Source organism: Bufo bufo, chromosome 4, assembly GCF_905171765.1.
Source record: "Bufo bufo chromosome 4, aBufBuf1.1, whole genome shotgun sequence".
In the NCBI taxonomy this organism is placed as follows: domain Eukaryota; kingdom Metazoa; phylum Chordata; class Amphibia; order Anura; family Bufonidae; genus Bufo; species Bufo bufo.
The window spans coordinates 229,492,708-229,518,435 of NC_053392.1; the positions used below are offsets into that span (position 1 = coordinate 229,492,708).

At 43.2% G+C, this 25,728-nt stretch overlaps 1 protein-coding gene across 1 annotated transcript in view; it reads left to right on the forward strand.

The window, feature by feature from the left end:
• Window positions 1-25,728, forward strand: part of LOC120997971 (probable cation-transporting ATPase 13A5) — a 393,800-nt gene that overhangs the window by 267,456 nt on the left and 100,616 nt on the right. Inside the window, exon 23 of the mRNA XM_040428358.1 lies at window positions 1,165-1,274. Within this exon, the coding sequence (XP_040284292.1) occupies window positions 1,165-1,274 (110 nt within the window). The remainder of the gene's footprint in view (window positions 1-1,164; window positions 1,275-25,728) is intronic.

The following is a 25,728-nucleotide window of genomic DNA, read 5'->3' on the forward strand; positions in this document are numbered from 1 at the left end:
AGTTATTTGGGCAATTATTTCCATCAGTTTATGTGAGCCAAATTTGGGAGCCAAACCTACTCTCGGATTAGGTATCATGAATAGATTTACACCTGTTCGGTGGGTTTGACCCACACCTGCTTTTGGCTGACAATAAATTATGAGTATAATTGACCAAATAACTGAAGTGGGAATTGAGCTTAATAATGACTCACAGTCATTCTACAATTAACAGAAGGGATTCAAAAGCATGTATTTGCAGTGCCACAACATGAAGTAAAAGAACCTTTTTTTTTCTCCATTACTTTATTATTGCAGACTCCATGTCCTCATTTTGTTCGACTAAATAGTCATCGGACACAGCTCCTGCAGGGGCTCACAGCATATATATTTTTTTTGCTTTACTGAAGGCTGCTGTATTCTTTTCTTTTGGTTTAGCTAGGAGTTAGCTAGGACTGTTGGTAACCTGCCTGTCATTTAGAGATGCACAGTAACTGTTTTGCTACCAAAAAGGACTATGCATGTTGCTGCACTGTGATGTACACCAATATACATTCTCCCTAAAGTTTAACTGCAGCCCAGGATAGACCTGATTTAATACACTTCTTGGCCAATTAATTTGTAATGAAGCACATTTCTTGCTCTCTAATTAGCAATCTCTAATTATTACATATTCTCAGGACAGGTCATCAATATCAGATTAGCGGGGGTCGACACACGGCATCCCTGCCCATCATCTGTTTGAGAAGACGGCGTTTGCAGTGTGCACGTGCCATCTCCCGTCTCTCTTCCTGATCACCACTGTATGTCTATGGGACAGCAGCAGCGGGTAGGAAGAGAGAAGGGAGACGGCACATGCGTGAGCCGTCTCCTCAAACAGATGATCGTGGGGATGCCGGGTATCGGACCCCTGCCGATCTGATATTGATGGAAATTTGTAACAAATCTTATTAGTTCAGAATCAATTTGTTTATCACTATATTTGTTTTTTATGGGACAAAAACGACTGTTTGTGCAACATGTTTATTCTACTGTATACTGACCAGTAAATCCAAATGTATACATGATTTTGAATCTAGTAACACAGGTGGAAAGAACTATACAGTTACAAATGTTCTTAGCTATAGTATGTGATGATTGTGCTTTGTTATAAAAACTAATAATTTATATATTCATCACTCACAGGCACTTAAAATGGCTCATGTTGGAATTTCACTGTCTGAATTAGAAGCATCTGTCGCATCTCCATTTACTTCCAAAATTCCAAACATTGAATGTGTTCCATTGCTCATCAAGTAAGTTTTGAATTAATCTGTAGAGTCGGTCTTAAATAGATATTATACTAATTGATGTAATTATTTTAAAGAACAATCTTATATTTTTCCAAAGTTCTAATATCATGGACAAGTACGTATATGTTAAAAAAATATTTAGAAAAAATTGGAAGCACCTATTCAACACATTGTAACAGTTATCCGGAATTGTAAAATTGTCTAACTTCTGGTGGAACAGGCACTCTATCACCCGGAATTGAAGATAGAAAGATATTTTATTTCAAACAGCGGTTAAAAATTCTTAAAATACATATAAAAACTATACATAAGATATTACAAGCTGGATGTATTCCAACAGACACCTCCCTAATCGGGGCTGTGTATGTGGGAGTATAATGTGAATAAAAAACAAACAGAAACAGGAGAAGACAAGATAAGAATTATCCTTCCATTTGACGCACAATATAAGAAGGTGGAAAAATTAATTAATATGCACTGGCACTTTTTTAGTGAAGATAAAATAGTCGGCCCCCTCTTACCAATATATCCGGAAATTATTTATACTAAAGTTCCCTCTTTGGCTCTTAAAGTAGCACCCACCATCAAATATAATCAAAATACTAATTCAAACACTATAGACAAGTGGGTGGGCTTACAAGGATTCTTCAGGTGTGGAAGTTGCTCGAATTGCAAGATAAACAGAAGGCAAGGTGCGTCAAGGTACTGTTTGCAAGAAATCAGAGTATCAAAGCGATGAATTAAAACAGTGAATTAGAAATAAATACAAAGAATTAGACTGGGTTATTAGTCTTGCAAACCCCAATCGGATAGTTAAGTATTGATCTATATAGCATTGGTGAGGATAGGTTAATAATGTCCCAATAGTCCTCCTTTATATGATAGTTATACCGTGTCACTTATCTGTGTAATACATAAGAACAAGTTAGAATATATCAGGTTATGAGAACTGCAAAGATGGTAGATCAGTCAAATCTACTGTGGCCCATACTGGCCTAATTTGTATCTATTTTGGTAGTATTGCCAATTTCACACGGTCCGTTACTTAATGCCACTTAGTATAGTGTACACTTATATGAATACTCCTCTTAATTCAACAGAGTTGTGGCTCAGGAAAATGTTGTCAACAAATGTTAAATAGTTTAGTTTTACCATATCTCCTGCGTGATTTAAGCAGATGGTGGTCGGCTTGGTGAAGCTCCGCTCGCTGCAGTATCAGAAAGCTTGTCTCGCAGTCTGCGGGTCTCTTTCAGGCAGCGGGTCAGGTGTTGGCCGGTGAGTCACGTGGCGTCCCACGTGACAGGTTTGTAGGCCGGATTTCAAATTCCTTGAGCACGCTATTGCCAATGTATGGATACTTAGTTAAAGTACTTTCATTTACTGTAGTATAAGAGTCCCTCAGGATAATGCAATGGCCATACGCGTTTCAAAGCGGCTTACTTCTTCATCAGTGGCTATCAACGTTATCCCGTATAATTGCAGTTATCCAGAATTGTGGACAAGATTGTTTCTCTGAGGTAAAATTCATAACCTTTTCGCCAGAACTTTATATATTCATATATTGTAATTAATCAATGTGTAATAAATACAGTTACTAATTTTGTAAATGGGTTTTGTTTAGAGTGGAGCAAATTGATTTGATTCCAATCAAATATGTCTATAATTTCCCCAAAAAATAAGATTTTGAGTAAATCTAAAGCTTTTGTGATTTCAAATAGGACAAATTGCTTAAAATGGCGCCAGCCATTTTACAGATCAGAAGACAGCACAACAGGGCAAGGAAGATGAGGAAGGTGCTTTACTTGACCCTGCGCAGGGCACCTTGCCATCAGCCTCAGCCAAAACTGAAGGATGAGACGTGTCATAGTTGGATCCAAAGGAGGGAAGTCAAGTGAATTCTGAGATTGTACATTGATGTGACAGGATGACTATCAGAGATACAGAAAAGAAAGCTTTATCTTTGGATGCACAATATACCTACTGTCAAATAGGGATAGTATTAGGCAAGATAATAGAAATATTTAATTAAAAGAGAGAGAAAGGGTTTTATCTAGGGACAAGATAGAGTCAGTCAGACTCAGTGTAGAATATCTTTTACTGGGCTGCAGCCATTTCCACATACTGTTACTGTAGTTGCACTGCACATTATTATTTAAAGCTATTGTACTCAGCTTTTTCTTACTGTGCAGTAGTGATGAGCGGCATATGCAATATTAGTTTTTGCTATATTTTGCAAATTTTTCGCATAATATTCGCAATAAATTCGCGAATTCTAGAATTCGTGATCTCCAGTCATTATTTTTGCGATTGCGCAAATCGCCACTAATGATGCGCATATATTTTGCGCAATACATGCAATTTTAAATTTTATCAGGTCTGAGTAGATATTACTGATTGGTGCACTTAGTATTGTTGTGACATCACAGCACAATGTCTGTAGCATGTATGTATGGACAGCAGAGAAACAGTAATTCCTATCACACTACCTAACACCCTGCACTGGAACCTATCAGCTACACTATATCACTATCTAACCTACACTGACTATCTCCCACTAACTATCTGTATTACAGTCGTGGCCAAAAGTTTTGAGAATGACAAAAATATTAGTTTTCACAAAGTTTGCTGCTAAACTGCTTTTAGATCTTTGTTTCAGTTGTTTCTGTGATGTAGTGAAATATAATTACACGCACTTCATACGTTTCAAAGGCTTTTATCGACAATTACATGACATTTATGCAAAGAGTCAGTATTTGCAGTGTTGGCCCTTCTTTTTCAGGACCTATGCAATTCGACTGGGCATTCTCTCAATCAACTTCTGGGCCAATTCCTGAATGATAGCAACCCATTCTTTCATAATCACTTCTTGGAGTTTGTCAGAATTAGTGGGTTTTTGTTTGTCCACCCGCCTCTTGAGGATTGACCACAAATTCTCAATGGGATTAAGATCTGGGGAGTTTCCAGGCCATGGACCCAAAATGTCAACGTTTTGGTCCCCGAGCCACTTAGTTATCACTTTTGCCTTATGGCACGGTGCTCCATCGTGCTGGAAAATGCATTGTTCTTCACCAAACTGTTGTTGGATTGTTGGAAGAAGTTGCTGTTGGAGGGTGTTTTGGTACCATTCTTTATTCATGGCTGTGTTTTTGGGCAAAATTGTGAGTGAGCCCACTCCCTTGGATGAGAAGCAACCCCACACATGAATGGTCTCAGGATGCTTTACTGTTGGCATGACACAGGACTGATGGTAGCGCTCACCTTTTCTTCTCCGGACAAGCCTTTTTCCAGATGCCCCAAACAATCGGAAAGAGGCTTCATCGGAGAATATGACTTTGCCCCAGTCCTCAGCAGTCCATTCACCATACTTTCTGCAGAAGATCAATCTGTCCCTGATGGGTTTTTTTGGAGAGAAGTGGCTTCTTTGCTGCCCTTCTTGACACCAGGCCATCTTCCAAAATTCTTCGCCTCACTGTGCGTGCAGATGCGCTCACACCTGCCTGCTGCCATTCCTGAGCAAGCTCTGCACTGGTGGCACTCCGATCCCGCAGCTAAATCCTCTTTAGGAGATGATCCTGGCACTTGCTGGACTTTCTTGGACGCCCTGAAGCATTCTTAACAAGAATTGAACCTCTTTCCTTGAAGTTCTTGATGATCCTATAAATTGTTGATTGAGGTGCAATCTTAGTAGCCACAATATCCTTGCCTGTGAAGCCATTTTTATGCAACGCAATGATGGCTGCACGCGTTTCTTTGCAGGTCACCATGGTTAACAATGGAAGAACAATGATTTCAAGCATCACCCTCCTTTTAACATGTCAAGTCTGCCATTTTAACCCAATCAGCCTGACATAATGATCTCCAGCCTTGTGCTCATCAACATTCTAACCTGAGTTAACAAGACGATTACTGAAATGATCTCAGCAGGTCCTTTAATGACAGCAATGAAATGCAGTGGAAAAGTTTTTTTGGGGATTAAGTTAATTTTCATGGCAAAGAAGGACTATGCAATTCATCTGATCACTCTTCATAACATTCTGGAGTATATGCAAATTGCTATTATAAAAACTTAAGCAGCAACTTTTCCAATTTCCAATAATTATGTAATTCTCAAAACTTTTGGCCACGACTGTGTATATATGAGCTAACTAACTATCTAATGTAATTGGATAAGGAATAGAATCCAGATGAAAGCACAGAGCACAGCAATGTCACTGCTCTTTCTCTCAGAACTGCAAAAAAACAGCAGAAAATGGCTGCTGGGGAGTTTCTTATATAGTAAGGGGTAGGCAACTTTCCTATTGGTTGCTAGGGATGCTGCTAAGCTCAGACAAAGATATTGCAGCCTTCTCATTGGCCCACAAGCAGAAGGGAGGTTACTGATGAAAAAAAAATCTAGAATATTCACGATTACGAATATCTAGCACTATATTCTATATCTTTGCGAATTCTCGAAGTGCCGATATTTGCGATAAAAATTAGCGATTAGAATATTCGCGATCAACACTACTGTGCAGGAGACAAATCATATGAAAGGGTAATAAACCTGTCTGGACGTATTTTCCAGCATCACAGTTACAGTATATATTGTTGTGAACTCTGTGATGAATTCGTTTTTGTAATAAACTTTTCAAAAAGTTTTTAAAACAGAGTGGGCAATTCCACAGACTAGTGTATCTGTTAGATTGTAGTGAACGTTGTCTAATTGTAAATTTTGTTCCTGCAAAAAATCCACCATAGTTCACCATAGACTAATGCAATTGACGTGTTGTTCTGCATCACTTACTGTAACATTGTAGTGGCCTCTGTTCAATTATGCAATTTTTTCAAAAATATTGTTTTTGTATTTGTAAATTGTATTTAAAAACTCCACTCAACACAGACTAGTGTACCTGGCATATTCTTTGTTTTGCACTGTTATATTATAATGGACTCTGCCAAATAATAGTGTTCTGATTGTTTCAATTGGCTTCAAACTAAAATCTCTGCTAAACAACAATTGGTAGAGTAAAGAAGAAAACCCCATCCCACGTCATTCATAAGTGAGAATGTCAGTGGCTGCAGTGCAAGCAGTATTTTTGGCACCAGCCGTCCGGCCAGTAGTAGCAGGCCATGGTTTTCTGTCACTTCCAGTAGGTTATGGATTGTTATTGCAAAGGAAGCAGATGACTAGAGAGCTCACTCATCATCTCAATTACAGCAGGATTATGTTGATGTTACCACTGATTCTGACACAGTGCCTTTGAGTCAGGTTTAAGGGCATTCCTCCTGCTCCTCATCCTTGCAGTCCAAGACAAACCTTTCATTTCTATCATCTCTGTCTTCACCTCCCCTTGCTAGTAGGACAATTTCATTTTCTCCCAAAAAGACACAACCCCCTAGTTGCTTTGAAAAATATTCAAGACAGTCTTCCTGAGTTATGTGAGGACATTCATTGTTTAGACTGCCTAGAGTTGGAGGTTTGGACAGAGGCAGGGTTACTGAAAGGCATAAGTGTGCTGGTGATAGTAGCATTGACATTGCATTCATGGTGTTCATAGTAAGGGTACCGGTAACCATGGTAGTAGTGGCACTGTAGGCAAATACAAAGTTGAAAATCATGAGGTGGGCTTCTACTGTGGTTAGCTCAGGTCATAATGTCATTGCCTCAAGCTCAGTTGGTGGTAATAGTAGAAAAGTTATGAATGATGCTGAGGGTGTCTCTGAGAGGGGGTCTCCTGTGTGGGAATTATTTTGCTAGCCAACAAAACCATTTCATTTTGCAAGCTCTGTGGCAAAAAATAAGCTGTTGCCATTCAAGCACAAATGTCGGAACTACAGCTCTTCTTCAGCCCATCAGCGTCACCTGCTTACAGAGAATAAGCAAACTGGCCCGCAATCTAAGCAAATTTATCATACTTATTCCTGTCATCATTTTAGCAGCCAGACCACAACCCCAAGAAGTACAGGGTCATTTTTGTCATCATCATCATTAGTGCTGAGCAAAGTGGACTTTGATCAGAATTTCAGGAAAATTTGATTTGCTGCAAAGCCGAATTGCCTGATGTTTCGTGTTAATGAATAAATTTTTACCTGAAATGGGTTAAAAAAAAATCATACTTACCACATCCATTTTAACGCAAAGATCCCACCATCATCTTGATTGAAGATCCTGTGTGAAATCCTGTGTGCGGTGACGTATGACGTCACCACACTGGGCAACGTGATGACGTAATAATGGACCGTGCAACATTTTGCGGTGGATCTTCAATCAAGAAGGCGACGGCGGGCTGTTCGTCATAAAATGGATGAGGCAAGTATGATTTCTTTTTTTATTACAGACTTAAATTTTACAGTCAGATGCCACAATCAGTGATAAACGCGGCATCTAAGGGTTACAATGAGCGAATCGAAGTTGACAAAGTGGATTTAGAATTTCCTCACGCTTCGTGGTAATGAATCACATTTTTTCTAAAATGGCTGCTGCATGAGTTAGGACATGGAGCAAGGAACTCTGGGAACTCTTGATCACCCACAATGCCATGCATGCAGCCAATCAGCAGCCCTGTGATGTCACAGCCCTATAAATAGCCTCAGTCATCTTGGATTCAGCCATTTTCCAGTGTACTTAGTGCAGGGAGAGACGCCAGCAGGCGCTAGGGACAGTGGTGCTGCACTGACTGGGGATCCAAATTGCCATTATACAGCTCTGTAATTCCAACAAACCGATCTTGTTATAGAGGTGCAAGTACTGTTTGATACAACCATTAACAGGGTTTATTACAAGGAAATATTTCTATGTCTTATTTGCCATTGTGCGGTGCAGTTATATGTTCTAAAGCCTTTTGTGGAGTGTATAAGTGGAAAAAAGTAAGCGCATATTTGCCGTTCAGCGGTGCAGTTATATGTTCTAAAACCTTTTGTGGCGTGTATAAGTGGAAAAAAGTAAGGGCCTATTTGCCATTCTGCGGTGCAGTTATATGTTCTACACACTTTTTTGCGTGTATTAGTGGCACTAAAAAAAGTATTTGCGGTTGTACGGTGAAGTGAGAAAATTACAGCCCTTTTTGGCGTGTATTAGTGGCAAAAAAATATATATTATTTGCTGTTCAGCTGTGCAGTAATATGTTCTAAAGCCCTTTTTGGCATGTATTAGTGGCAAAAAATTTAAAATATTATTTGTAGAGGTGAGCGAATCGAAACTGACTAAGTGGAATTCATTCCAAATTTCAGGGAAAATTTTATTCGCACCGAATGCAAATTTCCTCATGCTTTGTGTTAACGAAATGTGTTTTTTCCTAAAATGGCTGCTGCACATGTGAGGACATGGAGAAAGGAACTCTGGGAAGGCGGGATCACCCATAATGCAATGCATGCAGCCAATCAGCAGCCAGCCCTGTGATGTCACAGCCCTATAAATAGCACAGCCATCTTAGATTCTGCCATTTACCAGAGTACTTAGTGCAGGGAGAGACGTCTGCAGGACAGTGATAGAAAAAACATCAATGTGCTAAAAAAAAAAAAAGGATAAACAAGTGCAGGGAAAGATTATTCAAGGTCTAGGGAATGGATAGGGAGGAATCATTCCACTGCATTTCTGTTGAACAGGGTTCAGTCGGGGAGGTGACAGCCTGGGTAATAGGAACATTCCTATTACACCTTGCAACACTGACTGGGTATCCAAATTGCCATTATACAGCTCTGTAATTCCAGCAAATCGTTCTTATTAGGGTGCAAGTGCTGTTTGGTACAGGCATTAACAGGGGTTATTACAAGGAAATATTTCTACATTTTATTTGCCCTAGTGCGGTGCAGTTACGGTATATGTTCTAAATGTTTTTTTGGCTTGTATTAGTGGGGAAAAATGGCTTATTAACCATTGTTGCGAAAATTACAGCCCTTTTTGTCATGTATTAGTGGCAAAAGTAAAATATATTTGCCACTCAGCGGTGCAGTTATCTGTTCTAAAGCCTTTTTTTTTTGTATTAGTGGCAAAAGTAAAATATATTTGCCGCTCAGCGGTGCAGTTATCTGTTTTCAAGCCCTTCTTTGTGTGTATTAGTGGAAAAATATATTTGCCGCTCAGCGGTGCAGTTATCTGTTTTAAAGCCCTTTTTTGTGTGTATTAGTGTAAAAAGGAAAAATATCTTTGCCGCACAGCAGTACAGTAAGATATTTTACAGGCCAGTTAGCCGTGTATTACTGCCGAAATACAAATATATTCGCCATCCAGTGTTGCACTTATCTGTTGAAAAGCCTTTTGTGTAGTGTAAAAATAGAACAAAATTAGGGCCAAATTACCCTTCAGCGGTGCAGTGAGATATTTTACAGCCCACTTTGCCGTGTATTACTGGTGAAATACAAATATATTTGCCTTTCATTGCTGCACTTATGTGTTGAAAAGCCTTTTGTGTAAAAATAGAAAAAAAAATAGGGCCTAATTGTCGTTCAGCGGTGCAGTGAGATATTTTACAGCCTAGTTTGCCGTGTATTACTGGCGAAATACAAATATATTTGCCATTCATTGATGCACTTATCTGTTGAAAAGCCTTTTTGTTTAAAAACAGAAAAAAATTAGGGTCTAATTGCCATTCAGCAGTGCAGTGAGATATTTTATAGCCCAGTTTGCCGTGTATTACTGGTGGAAAAAATATATATTCGCCGTTCATTGTTGCACTTATCTGTTGAAAAGCCTTTTGTTTAAAAATAGAAAAAAATTAGGACCTAATTTCCTTTCAGTGTTACAGTGAGATATTCAACAGCCCAGTTTGCTGTGTATGACTGGCGAAAAAAAAATATATTCGCTGTTCTTTAGTAGTAGTAACATAGTAACATAGTACATAAGGCCGAAAAAAGACATTTGTCCATCCAGTTCGGCCTGTCATCCTGCAAGTTGATTGCAACTTAGGCTACTTTCACACTAGCGTTCGGAGCGGGTCCGTCTGATGTTTCATCAGACGGATCCGCTCCTATAATGCAGACGTTTGTATCCGTTCAGAACGGATCCGTCTGCATTATAACTTAGAAAAATTTCTAAGTGTGAAAGTAGCCTGAGCGGATCCGTCCAGACTTTACATTGAAAGTCAGTGGGGGACGGATCCGTTTGAAGATTGAGCCATATAGTGTCATCTTCAAACGGATCCGTCCCCATTGACTTACATTGTAAGTCTGGACGGATCCGTTTGCCTCCGCACGGCCAGGCGGACACCTGAACGCTACAAGCAGCGTTCAGGTGTCCGCTTGCGGAGCGGAGGCTGAACGCTGGCAGACTGATGCATTCTGAGCGGATCCGCGTCCACTCAGAATGCATTAGGGCTGGACGGATGCGTTCGGGGCCGCTTGTGAGCCATTTCAAACGGAGCTCACAAGCGGAGCCCCGACGCTAGTGTGAAAGTAGCCTTATCTGTTGTTGCACTTATCTGTTGAAAAGCCTTTTGTTTAAAAAAAGAAAAAAATTAGGCCCTAATTGCCATTCAGCGGTGCAGTGAGATATTTTACAGCCCAGTTTGCCATGTATTACTGGTGAAATAAAAATATATTCGCCATCCAGCGTTGCACTTATCTGTTGAAAAGCCTTTTGTGTAAAAATATAAAAAAATTAGGGCCTAATTGCTGTTCAGCCGTGCAGTGAGATATTTTATAGCCCAGTTTGGCATGTATTACTGGCAAAATAAATATATTTGCCGTCCAGCGTTGCACTTATCTGTTGAAAAGCAGTTTGTGTAAAAATAGAAAAAAATTAGGGCCTAATTGCTGTTCTGCAGTGCAGTGATATATTCTAAAGCCCAGTTTGCCGTGTATTACTGGCGAAATTCAAATATATTTGTCATCCTGCTTTGCACTTATCTGTTGAAAATGCTGTTGTGTTCTATAATAGTGTAAAAAATCTAGGGCCTAATTGCCCTTGTGCTGTGAAGTGCTATATTCTAAAGCCACATTTGCCGTGCATTATTGGCGAAATAAATATATTCGCCATCCAGCGTTGCACTTATCTGTGTAAAATCCTTTTGTGTAAAAATAGAAAAAAATTTGGGCCTAATTGCCGTTCAGTGGTGCAGTGAGATATTTTACAACCCAGTTTGCCGCGTATAGCTGGCAAAATACTAATATATTCGTCGTTCATCGTTGCACTTATCTGTTGAAAAGCAGTTTATGTAAAAATAGAAAAAAATTAGGGCCTAATTGCTGTTCAGCAGTGCAGTGAGATATTTTACATCCCAGTTTGCCGTGTATTACTGGTATTCGCTGTTCATTGTTGTACTTATCTGTTGAAAAGCCTTTTGTGAAAAAATTGAAAAAAAAATTATGGCCTAATTGCCGTTCAGCGGTGCAGTGAGATATTTTAAAGCCCAGTTTGCCGTGTATTACTGGCAGAAAAAATATATATTCGCTGTCTAGCATTGCACTTATCTGTTGAAAAGCCTTTTGTGTAAAAATAGAAAAAAAATAGGGACTAATTGCCGTTCAGTGGTGCAGTTATATGTGGTGAAGCAATTTTCGCGGGTTGGTTCTCGAATTATGTAGTGGTGAAATTTTTTATGGGAAACAGGCTTTTTTGGGAAAATTGATGGGTGATAGTAAACTTTCTTCTGTATGAACCAAATTCCATTATCCTTTCATTAGTGAAATTTTTTTATTCAACCATTTTTCTATGGGAAAATTAATTGGTGATTATACACCTCCTTTTGCGGTATGGAACGAATTATGTCATTGTGTATCCTGCAGTAAACATAATGAAGATGTTGATGACAACTATGATGATAACAGATGTCCTTGCGGTTGATGACAACTATGATGATAACAGATGTCCTTGCGGTTGATGACAACTATGATGATAACAGATGTCCTTGCGGTTCGCCCGTCGGTCGTTTCGCGGCTAACTTTGCGCGTTCGCGATTCTCCAAACATACGAACATATGGCGATTTCTGCCGGCACCATATCCTTTTGCATTGCGCTGAACTATGACCGATGGCAGATCCATCAGGTTGGACAGGACAGCCAAATGAGACATTTCAGCACATGGACACACCCTATAAAAGAACCCGATCTGGCAGCCATTTTACATTCTGTATTTTGCCAGTGTAGCTGAATTGTCACTAGAGATGGCCTTGCGGTTCGCTCAGCGGTCATTTTGCGACAAACTTTGCTCGTTCGCGATTCGTCGAACATGCGAACATATGGCGATATTCGCACGCACCATTTTTTTTTGCATAGCGCCAAAATTTGACCAATGACACATACATCAGGTGGGACAGGACAGCCAATTGAGACATTTCAGAACATGGACACACCCCCTACCCTATAAATAAACCCGATCTGGCAGCCATTTTACATTCAGTTTTTTGCCAGTGTAGGGAGAGGTTGCTGTGTGGAGCATGGACAGACTGTTAGGGACACCAAACGCTGGCTAATAGGGCCACAAAAGTCCTTTTAAGGACTGGTATAGTTGTGCTATCGATGGGTGTGATATACTTATAATATACTGTCTAACATAGAAAGTGTATTATAGTGCAGCTATATAGAGGGCCAAACACTATTGGAACAACTAATTGCATCGGGTGTGATATACCTGTTCCCCCCAAAAAAACTGATTGAGGGGTGTGATATACCTATAAAATACTTGCTAACATAGAAAGTATATAGTGCATTTGTATTGTGCAGCAGTTGTGTGCGGTTCTGCTGCGATACCGCAGCTATATAGAGGGACAAGCGTTATTGAAACAAGTATTTGCAAAGGGTGTGATATACCTGTTGCCCCCAAAAAAAACTGATTGAGGTCTGTGATATACCTTCTTCCACAAAGTACTGATTCAAGGCTACGATATACCTGTTGCCCCACATAAACAGGGCGGTGTGATATAACTGTTGTGGCAAAAAAAAAAAAATTGAGGCGTGTGATATACCTGCTTCCACAAATACAATACAAATGCACTATAATACACTTTCTATGTTAGACAGTATATTATAAGTATATCACACCCATCGATAGCACAACTATACCAGTCCTTAAAAGGACTTTTGTGGCCCTATTGGCCAGCATTTGGTGTCCCTGCTCCACACAGCAACCTCTCCCTACACTGGCAAAAAACTGAATGTAAAATGGCTGCCAGATCGGGTTTATTTATAGGGTAGGGGGTGTGTCCATGTTCTGATTAAGGGGTTCGATATACCTGATTCCACCAAATATTGATTGAGGCCTGCAATATACCTGCTTCCACAAAATATCGATTAAGGGGTTCGATATACCTGTTTCCACCAAATATTGATTGAGGCCTGCAATATACCTGCTTCCACAAAATACAGATTAAGGGGTTCAATATACCTGTTTCCACCAAATATTGATTGAGGCCTGCGATATACCTGCTTCCACAAAATACTGATTAAATGGTTTGATATACCTGTTTCCACCAAATATTGATTGAGGCCTGCGATATACCTGCTTCCACAAAATACCGATTAAGGGGTTCGATATACCTCTTTCCACCAAATATTGATTAAGGCCTGCGATATACCTGCTTCCACAAAATACTGATTAAGGGGTTTGATATACCTGCTTACACAAATACTGCTCTTCTATATGGACTTTGGCACAGGGTAATTTTGAAAATGACAGGCAGAGGAAGAGGCAGGCCGTTCCGCAGGGGTGGTAGGGGTCAGGCAGGTGCACCAGGCAGGAGCCTAAGTGGGAAGTTGGAGAAGGCGCGATTACTTAAAAGGGTGCAACAGAGTTGGTTGAGTGGCTCACTCACCCTTCCGCTTCTACACACTCCTTATCCTCTATATCTGCACCCTCCTCTCTATGCTGTGTGCACCCCCAAATAATCCACAACCACCACCATAGCCCCTCCACTCGAGTCAGAGGAATTATTTTCCCATCCATTCCCAGACCCTACCGATGTGCCGCCATTCTTGACATCAGATGAGGAAGAGGAGGTAGCAACGGCCGCCACCCAGCAGTCTGACGACAGTACCCAGATCGGCCCAAAGAGGGTGGTCTCCGCTGTTGCTGCCTACTCCAAGATCTCAAATGTCAGTGGTGGTGAAGGTGACGATGATGACGTGTCGATGGAAGTCACTTGGGTGCCCACAAGAGAGGAAGAGGGGAGTTCAGAGGGAGAGACGGAGCAGCAAAGAGGGAGGAGAAGGAGGAGATACAGGCAGAGCTTGTAGGGCACAAGAGGCAAAAAGCAAAATACAAAAGTATCTGGAGCAATCCATCCACCATGCACGGTCACTTCTGGTGCTCCCAGGTCGCCGGCACATGGCTCAGCACTGTAGGCTTTTTTTTTAACGTTTCAGCTGCTAACAATAGTGTTGCCATCTGCAGCCGCAGTAAGCCCAACACTCACCTAGGGACAACCGCCTTAAGAAGGCTCCTGGCCTCCCATCACCGAGCCCAGTGGGAGAAACACCATCAGAACCCACAAATTCACACTCCCTGCAGTCTACTTCGTGCCTCTTCTCCTTCTCCTTTCTCATCCCATTTGTCCTCCACTCCACCTTTCACTGTGCAGTCGTCGCGTTCATCTGGCAGAAGGCAGGCTTCTGTGGCCCAAATGTTTGAGCGTACAGACATGTTGTCTAGCAAACACAGGCAGGGAAGGTACATAACTTTTACTGCCCACTTGGTGAACCTTCTGACGGCCGTGAAGCATGTAACCCGTGGCTCCTGTGTGGATTTGGTGTTACCGCCAAGGATTGCATGCAGGCCTGCTCTTTTTCTTCTTCTCCTACTCCATCTTCCGTCTTCTCCTCGGCTGACTCCTCCTTTTCCACTGCTACCACCTCTTCTGCTGCACCTCCCAAGCTCCCCAAAAGCTATTCAACGTCTCAGGTGAGACCTTGCCATGCTGTGCTGCGGCTGTTGTACCTGCAAGCCAAGAGCCACACTGGTCCTGCACTGCTTTCACCTCTGCGGTGACAGGCTGATCAGTGGCTAACCCCGCTCAATTTGACAGTTGGTAAAGTGGTGTACGACAACAGTGCCAATCCGCTGAACAGAGCAAAATGACACCTGCCATGCATGGCACACGTCCTGAGTCTTGCAGCTATTCATTCCCAAATACCCGGGGGTCCAGGACGTCTTGCGGCAGGCGAGGAAAATCTCTTGCCATTGTAGAAGATCTTACACGGCCATGGCTCGCCTTACTAATATTCAGCGGCAACACCACTTGCCCGACAGACGTCTGATTTGTGACAGCCCGACGCGCTGGAACTCCACCTTGTATATGCTTGATAGGCTGCTCCTGCAGCAATGTGCCGTTAATGACTACCTGTACGAACTCTGCAGCAGGAGAGGTTCTGGGAGCTTGGTTTCTTTTCACCGCTCCAGTGGCTGCTCATGCGCGATGCATACAGACTTCTGCGGCCATTTGATGAGATCACCAAACTGGTCAGTCGCAGCCAGGGCACCATCAGTGACATCGTACCTTATACCTTATTTCTGGAGCGTGCATTGCGTCGTGTCATTGATCAAGCCGTCGATGAGCAGGAGCTGGAAGATGAGGAAGTTGCAATGCTGAATGAATTCCCAGTGGGGGGCTACTCCAACTGAGACAAGTAAGCAGGAGTCTGAAGAAGAGTCAGAGGAGGATGGTGGCTGGGGGGAGGAGGAGGAGCAAGAAGAGCAGGCTTTGAGGGGGACTTTAAACTTTTCTGGTATCCCTGGTGTTGTCCATGGCTGGGGAGAGGAGACCGAGGACGACATTCTCCTGGGCGATGAGCAGGAGCCAGGGCGCTCCACCGTTTCCAATTTAGTGCAGGTGGAATTCTTCCTTTTTTTGTAGGTGGAATTATCCTTTATATAGGTGGAATCATTTTATACCCAAACATAGGGTTTCTCATAAATTGATTTTATAATACTTTTTAACAGGTGGACTTATTCCTATTTTCTGTATTCTGTATCTATATTTGTTTTTATCTTTGTGGTCCCATTGTGGATGCATTACTGATTTTTCATTATTGATTTTTTTGGCGCCATTGTGGATGAATTATTGATCTCTTTTGAACTCCATCCTAATTAGATAGACATCTGTATCATTACCACATTAATGATTTCTGGCTAATGTCTGTATCTATCTGATGAGCGTTGATACATGGTTTTATTTTCCCTGAACTGTCAGAGGGTTATACAGCCATTTGAGGACTATCCGAGTTATTCATTACAGAGACCCCAATACCCTATGGTCCTCCTGACCTCGGTCCCCGTCGTTGAATATCTCTGAAACTCCCTACACATTGGATATTGTTATACTCCCGTTTTTAGCATATTCAAAATAAAACTGTTCTTATTCTACACTAGGAATCTGTCTTATACAAAAACGTCAGATGAACCCCTCCAAATGAGGTCTGCACAACCACTCCATTTGAGACAAGTCAACAGGAGTCTGAAGAGGAGTCAGAGGAGGATGGTGCTGGGGCGGTGTAGGAGCAAGAAGAGCATGCTTTAAACTATTCTGGTATCCCTGGTGTTGTCCGTGGCTGGGAGGAGGAGACCGAGAACGACATTATCCTGGATGATGAGCAAGAGCCAGGCCACTCCACTGCTTCCAGTTTAGTGCAAATGGGGGCCTTCATGCCCCAGTGTTTGAAGAGGGACCCCCGTATAAAAGCATAAAGGGCAAGGACCAGTACTGGGTGGCAACATACTTAGACCCCCGGTACAAACACAAAATGGCAGACATGTTATCATCATCACAGAGGGCTGTCAGAATGCAGCACTTCCAGGCATTGCATCGAGAAATTCTGCATTCTGCTTTTGTGGGCGCTGGCAGAGGAATTTCCACCCACAGAGAAACCGTTGCGGGTACCAATCCAACAGCGCATGCAAGAAGAGGGCGGTTTGAAGATGTGTTAGTCACTTCAGATATGAGATCATTCTTGCAACCAACCCATCGACAGCCACCCTTTAGATCCAGCCTCATGGAACGCCTAGACCGACAGATGTCCGACTACATCGGGTTAACGGCCGATGTGGACACTCTGAGAAGCAAAGAACTCCTGGACTACTGGGTGTGCAGGCTTGACCTGTGGCCAGAGTTAGCACAATTTTCCATGGAACTCTTGGCTTGCCCCTCATTCAGTGTCCTGTCCGAAAAAACGTTCAGCGCAGCAGGGGGGATCGTGACCGATAAGCGCACCCGCCTAGCTCACGACATTGTGGACTACCTCACATTTATAAAAATGAATGAGGCATGGATCTCAGAGGAATTCAACACCTGTGACGACCACGTTTAATTGAATTTCCTCATGATAGCCCACAAATATCCCCCACCTCCCAGAACAAATGGTCCCTGTCTTAGGAAATACAGCGGCATAAAAGGCCTTTTCTGTTCGGTGAATGCCTAATGTTTGGGACCTCTGGGGAATTCAACACGTGTGACGACCACGTGTTATCGAATTTCAACTATTATCATTTTGGGTTTTTTCAAGAGGGGGGATTTCGTTAGCCATGTTTTCAATCCAGATAGAGTCGCACAATCATTGAAAGGTCAATTGTGACCTAAAATTTGCCTCAGTAGTTTCTGGTATGAAAAGCTAAATATGACTGAGTGTACCTTGGTAGACAAAATAAAACGTAACTTTTACTTTATCTTATCATTAAAGAAGACCTTTCATTAGTTTAAAAACTAAAAACTAACTATATCAGTGGGCAGAGAGGCGCCCAGGGGTCCCCCTGCACTTACTAGTATGAGCTGTGCGCTACGATTGGCCAGCGCTGCAGCAAGGGACAACCCTAATACAAAAACTCCGCCCAGTACAACAGAGGGAGCTGAAGACACCGGAGCCTATACCGGGCTAACGGAGCGGCGCCCAGACATACTAGTAAGTGCAGGGGGACCCCTGGGCGCCGCTCTGCCCACTGATATAGTTAGTTTTTAGTTTTTAAACTAGTGAAAGGTCCTCTTTAATGATAAGATAAAGTAAAAGTTACGTTTTATTTTGTCTACCAAAGTACACTCAGTCATATTTAGCTTTTCATACCAGAAACTACTGAGGCAAATTTTATGTCACAATTGACCTTTCAATGATTGTGCGACTCTATCTGGATTGAAAACATTACTAAAAGCATGGCAATCCAGTAATTATGAGACTGCTTAATATCAATGATACTCCTGTCAGTGTGTAAGCAAAGAAGCATACAGGTCACTATTCTGGCCAGCGTACCCAAGCAGCAAGTTCTTTTCTAATTAGAAAATTGGGTGTCATGGCTGGTGCCTTCATCATCATCATCATCATCATCATCATCATCTTTATCATTCCTTCACTTCTCCACCTCTGACTCCTCCTTCTCCATGGGAGTTTCTCCTTGTGCGTCCCCAACAACTTTAGGGCAGACAGCAAGATGTGTTAGCTGCTCTTCTTCTTCCACCATCATCCCCTGCTGCATGAGCATCAGTGTATGTTTTAAATTAAATATATCAGGGGGATGAGATGCTTCATGCCTTAGTTGCCCCTACTAACAAAATTTGGGGCCTCTTTGAAGGTCCTCAGGATCTGACAGGCATCTCGGATGAGCTGCCAATGCCTGAACTTGAAACAACAGTTACAGCGATTTTATCATTATGCTGCAAGCAACATTTATTTGAGATATACTTCAGGGCATTCTTTCCTTCTTCCTTCTTAATATTACAATTGCAATTTTTCCAGTTTTTTCTAGTTTGTTCCTATTATTTATTAGTGTTGAGCACGAATATTCGAATAGCGAATGTTTATCGTGAATATCGCCACTTCGAGAATTCAAGAATATTTAGAATATAGTGCTATATATTTTTTATATCGAATATTCGGCATTTTTTTCCATCTGAACACATGATTCCTCTCTGCTTCTTGCTTGTGGGCCAATGAGAAGGAAGCAATGTCAAGTTCACAACAATACTTACTGCACCAATGAGTAATCTGTAGTCAGACCTGCTAAAATGTGAAGTTGCACGTAATGCGAAAAAATATTCTAATCACTGCCGATTAGCGCAATCGCGAATATATTAGAGCACTTGACTCTATCTGCATATAAAGCTATTCTAATGTTCTGCCGTGCCAACCATTTTCTCCAGTTTCAGGAAACTTTTAACAGCTTGAAAAATGTAGCCAAAGTGACCCACGCCTGTATTTCGCGTTACAAATTCGCATCACACGATTTTTACATTGCCGATTTTTCGCATTCAATAAAATAATCTCGAATTCTCGAAACTCGTGAATATATGACGAATATTCTACAAAATATTCGTGAAATATTGCGAATTCGAATATAGCCCCTGCCGCTCATCACTATTATTGATATTTCATCCTATTATGTCTCAGTTTTCATGAAGACCTATCATATTTACTATCCACAAAGAAAAGTCAAGCTCAACCCAATTATCCAAACACCTGCGTGCACGGAAAAGGCTGGTGAGCCTGTATATCTTTAATATGAAGCACAATGAAATTCCAGCACTCACGATTTTGGTAGCTAAAATCTTCGTCTTTTATTCAGGCATTTTATAATGTATATCACCCCTATTGAATTACAATTAATATATGAAAATTATAGATGGCTGTCTATTGATGTGGTGTCGCTTTACCCATCGATACCACATCATGTGGCAATGCTAGCACTGGAATTTCACCTGCACAAATATAGTAATTTCTCTGAGGATTTTATAGATTACATCCTATCTGTCACCCAATTCCTCATGTCTCATAATTACTTCTCGTTTAACTCTATATACTATGTACAGACCTCTGGCGTATCAATGGGTGCGAAGTACTCACTAGAGATGGCCCGAACTATCCGACGGCGAACAGTTCCCGGCGAACATAGCTTGTTCGCGTTCGCCTCTGCCGGGCGAACACATGCGATGTTCGGTCCGCCCCCTATACATCATCATTGAGCAAACTTTGACCCTGTACCTCACAGTCAGCAGACACATTCCAGCCAATCAGCAGCATACCCTCCCTCCCAGACCCTCCCACCTCCTGCACAGCATCCATTTTAGATTCATTCTGAAGCTGCAGTCTTAGTGAGAGGAGGGAGACTGTAACTGCTGCTGATTTAATTGGGAAATCGATAGCTAGGCTAGTGAATTCAGTGTCCACTCCAGTCCTGAAAGACTCATCTGATCTCTGCTGTAAGGACAGCGTCCTGACAGCACCCCAAAAAGCCCTTTTTAGGGCTGCAACATTAGTCTGCTTTTTTTTTTTCCTTTATATACATATTGCAGTTGCCTGGCCTGCCTGTGTGTGAGGAGCTGCAGGCCCACAGACTGTAGTGTGCCCACTGCCAGTGCTCACCCCTGTCATTCCGTGTGGCACAGGACTTTGCTTAAAAAAAGGCACTTAATTTTTACACTTTAATCTAAGGTTAGTTGCCTGCCAGTGTGTGTCAGGCTGACTTCCACTGACTGTAGTGTGCCCACTGCCAGTGCCCACCACTCATACCGGCTGGCACAGGACTTTGCATAAAAAAGGCATTTAATTTTTACACTTTAGTGTAATTTCAGCTGCTTGCCTGCTGCTAGTGTGTGTCAGGCCGACTTCAACTGACTGTAGTGTGCCCACTGCCAGTGCCCACCCCTGTCATCCCGTGTGGCACAGGACTTTGCTTAAAAAAAAGGCACTTCATTTTTACACTTTAATCTAAGGTTAGTTGCCTGCCAGTGTGTGTCAGGCCGACTTCAACTGACTGTAGTGTGCCCACTGCCAGTGCCCACCCCTGTCATACCGAGTGGCACAGGACTTTGCTTAAAAAATAGGCACTTAATTTTTACACTTTAATCTAAGGTTAGTTGCCTGCCAGTGTGTGTCAGGCTGACTTCCACTGACTGTAGTGTGCCCACTGCCAGTGCCCACCACTCATACCGGCTGGCACAGGACTTTGCTTAAAAAAGGCATTTAATTTTTACACTTTAATGTAATTTCAGCTGCTTGCCTGCTGCTAGTGTGTGTCAGGCCGACTTCAACTGACTGTAGTGTGCCCACTGCCAGTGCCCACCCCTGTCATACCGAGTGGCACAGGACTTTGCTTAAAAAATAGGCACTTAATTTTTACACTTTAATCTAAGGTTAGTTGCCTGCCAGTGTGTGTCAGGCTGACTTCCACTGACTGTAGTGTGCCCACTGCCAGTGCCCACCACTCATACCGGCTGGCACAGGACTTTGCTTAAAAAAGGCATTTAATTTTTACACTTTAATGTAATTTCAGCTGCTTGCCTGCTGCTAGTGTGTGTCAGGCCGACTTCAACTGACTGTAGTGTGCCCACTGCCAGTGCCAACCACTGATACCGGGTGGCACAGTAGCTTGCCGATAAATAAGGCATTTAATTTTTAGACAGTAGTCTAAATTCAGTTGCTTGCCTGCTGCCAGTGTGTGTCAGGCCCGCTTCCACTGACTGTAGTGTGCCCACTGCCAGTGCCAACCACTGATACCGGGTGGCACAGTAGCTTGCCGATAAATAAGGCATTTAATTTTTAGACAGTAGTCTAAATTCAGTTGCTTGCCTGCTGCCAGTGTGTGTCAGGCCCTCTTCCACTGACTGTAGTGTGCCCACTGCCAGTGCCAACCACTCATACCGGGTGGCACAGGACTTTGCTTAAAAAAGGCATTTAATTTTTACACTTTAATGTAATTTCAGCTGCTTGCCTGCTGCTAGTGTGTGTCAGGCCGACTTCAACTGACTGTAGTGTGCCCACTGCCAGTGCCCACCCCTGTCATACCGAGTGGCACAGGACTTTGCTTAAAAAATAGGCACTTAATTTTTACACTTTAATCTAAGGTTAGTTGCCTGCCAGTGTGTGTCAGGCTGACTTCCACTGACTGTAGTGTGCCCACTGCCAGTGCCCACCACTCATACCGGCTGGCACAGGACTTTGCATAAAAAAGGCATTTAATTTTTACACTTTAGTGTAATTTCAGCTGCTTGCCTGCTGCTAGTGTGTGTCAGGCCGACTTCAACTGACTGTAGTGTGCCCACTGCCAGTGCCCACCCCTGTCATACCGAGTGGCACAGGACTTTGCTTAAAAAATAGGCACTTAATTTTTACACTTTAATCTAAGGTTAGTTGCCTGCCAGTGTGTGTCAGGCTGACTTCCACTGACTGTAGTGTGCCCACTGCCAGTGCCCACCACTCATACCGGCTGGCACAGGACTTTGCTTAAAAAAGGCATTTAATTTTTACACTTTAATGTAATTTCAGCTGCTTGCCTGCTGCTAGTGTGTGTCAGGCCGACTTCAACTGACTGTAGTGTGCCCACTGCCAGTGCCCACCCCTGTCATACCGAGTGGCACAGGACTTTGCTTAAAAAATAGGCACTTAATTTTTACACTTTAATCTAAGGTTAGTTGCCTGCCAGTGTGTGTCAGGCTGACTTCCACTGACTGTAGTGTGCCCACTGCCAGTGCCCACCACTCATACCGGCTGGCACAGGACTTTGCTTAAAAAAGGCATTTAATTTTTACACTTTAATGTAATTTCAGCTGCTTGCCTGCTGCTAGTGTGTGTCAGGCCGACTTCAACTGACTGTAGTGTGCCCACTGCCAGTGCCAACCACTGATACCGGGTGGCACAGTAGCTTGCCGATAAATAAGGCATTTAATTTTTAGACAGTAGTCTAAATTCAGTTGCTTGCCTGCTGCCAGTGTGTGTCAGGCCCGCTTCCACTGACTGTAGTGTGCCCACTGCCAGTGCCAACCACTGATACCGGGTGGCACAGTAGCTTGCCGATAAATAAGGCATTTAATTTTTAGACAGTAGTCTAAATTCAGTTGCTTGCCTGCTGCCAGTGTGTGTCAGGCCCTCTTCCACTGACTGTAGTGTGCCCACTGCCAGTGCCAACCACTCATACCGGGTGGCACAGTAGCTTGCCGATAAATAAGGCATTTAATTTTTACACTTTAGTGTAATTTCAGTTGCTTGCCTGCTGCCAGTGTGTGTCAGGCCCGCTTCTACTGACTGTAGTGTGCCCACTGCCAGTGCCAACCACTGATACCGGGTGGCACAGTAGCTTGCCGATAAATAAGGCATTTAATTTTTACACTTTAGTGTAATTTCAGTTGCTTGCCTGCTGCCAGTGTGTGTCAGGCCCGCTTCCACTGACTGTAGTGTGCCCACTGCCAGTGCCAACCACTGATACCGGGTGGCACAGTAGCTTGCCGATAAATAAGGCATTTAATTTTTAGACAGTAGTCTAAATTCAGTTGCTTGCCTGCTGCCAGTCAGTGTGTCAGGCCCTCTTCCACTGACTGTAGTGTGCCCACTGCCAGTGCCAACCACTCATACCGGGTGGCACAGTAGCTTGCCGATAAATAAGGCATTTAATTTTTACACTTTAGTGTAATTTCAGTTGCTTGCCTGCTGCCAGTGTGTGTCAGGCCCGCTTCTACTGACTGTAGTGTGCCCACTGCCAGTGCCAACCACTGATACCGGGTGGCACAGTAGCTTGCCGATAAATAAGGCATTTAATTTTTAGACAGTAGTCTAAATTCAGTTGCTTGCCTGCTGCCAGTGTGTGTCAGGCCCGCTTCCACTGACTGTAGTGTGCCCACTGCCAGTGCCAACCACTGATACCGGGTGGCACAGTAGCTTGTCGATAAATAAGGCATTTAATTTTTACACTTTAGTGTAATTTCAGTTGCTTGCCTGCTGCCAGTGTGTGTCAGGCCCGCTTCCACTGACTGTAGTGTGCCCACTGCCAGTGCCAACCACTGATACCGGGTGGCACAGTAGCTTGCCGATAAATAAGGCATTTAATTTTTAGACAGTAGTCTAAATTCAGTTGCTTGCCTGCTGCCAGTGTGTGTCAGGCCCTCTTCCACTGACTGTAGTGTGCCCACTGCCAGTGCCAACCATTCATACCGGGTGGCACAGTAGCTTGCCGATAAATAAGGCATTTAATTTTTACACTTTAGTGTAATTTCAGTTGCTTGCCTGCTGCCAGTGTGTGTCAGGCCCTCTTCCACTGACTGTAGTGTGCCCACTGCCAGTGCCAACCACTGATACCGGGTGGCACAGTAGCTTGTCGATAAATAAGGCATTTAATTTTTACACTTTAGTGTAATTTCAGTTGCTTGCCTGCTGCCAGTGTGTGTCAGGCCCGCTTCCACTGACTGTAGTGTGCCCACTGCCAGTGCCAACCACTGATACCGGGTGGCACAGTAGCTTGCCGATAAATAAGGCATTTAATTTTTAGACAGTAGTCTAAATTCAGTTGCTTGCCTGCTGCCAGTGTGTGTCAGGCCCTCTTCCACTGACTGTAGTGTGCCCACTGCCAGTGCCAACCATTCATACCGGGTGGCACAGTAGCTTGCCGATAAATAAGGCATTTAATTTTTACACTTTAGTGTAATTTCAGTTGCTTGCCTGCTGCCAGTGTGTGTCAGGCCCTCTTCCACTGACTGTAGTGTGCCCACTGCCAGTGCCAACCACTGATACCGGGTGGCACAGTAGCTTGCCGATAAATAAGGCATTTAATTTTTAGACAGTAGTCTAAATTCAGTTGCTTGCCTGCTGCCAGTGTGTGTCAGGCCCACTTCCACAGACTGTAGTGTGCCCACTGCCAGTGCCAACCACTCATACCGGGTGGCACAGTACCTAGCACGCGTAGTACCACTTATCTAAAAAAAAAATGACAGGCAGAGGCAGGCCACCCCGCAGGGGCCGTCGTGGTCGTGGTGCTGTGATTTCCACTGTCCCTGGAATAATGCCCAGTTTTCAGAGGCCACGTACCCTGAACCCGAAAAATTCAGAGGACGTAGTTGACTGGCTTAGACAGGACACCCAATCTTCAACAGCTTCCGCTAAGAACCTTGACGCACCATCCTCCTCCAACTCAGCTTCGGTCACCTGCTCTCAAGTTACCACGCACCCGCCCGTCGCCACTACCACCACAGCCACCACAGCCGCTTCACTTGATCCGTCAGAGGAGTTATTTACACATCAGTTGGATGCAATTAGTGATGCGCAACCATTATTGCCAGATGATGTAGATTACGGGGATATGTCTCAGTCAGGCAGGATTACACACATGGACGTACAGTGTGATGATGATGATGTTGTACCCGCTGCTGCTTCCTTTGCTGAGGTGTCAGATACAAGTGAAGCGGTTGATGATGACGATGTGTCCACGGATGCCACGTGGGTGCCTGCTCGAAGAGAAGAAGAGGGGGAAAGTTCTGAAGGGGAGACAGAGAGAATGAGGAGACGAGTTGGAAGCAGGGGGAGGTCGTCGCAAGGAGTTAGTGGCACAGTCAGACAGCATGTATCGGCACCTGGGGTCAGCCAGACAGCACGCCAGTCAACGCATGCTGTTGCCACCACTAGAATGCCGTCATTGCAAAGCTCAGCAGTGTGGCATTTTTTTTGTGTGTCTGCCTCTGATAAAAGCAATGCCATTTGCAACCTGTGCCAAAAGAAACTGAGTCGTGGGAAGTCCAACACCCACCTTGGTACAACTGCTTTGCGAAGGCACATGATCTCACATCACAAACGCCTATGGGATCAACA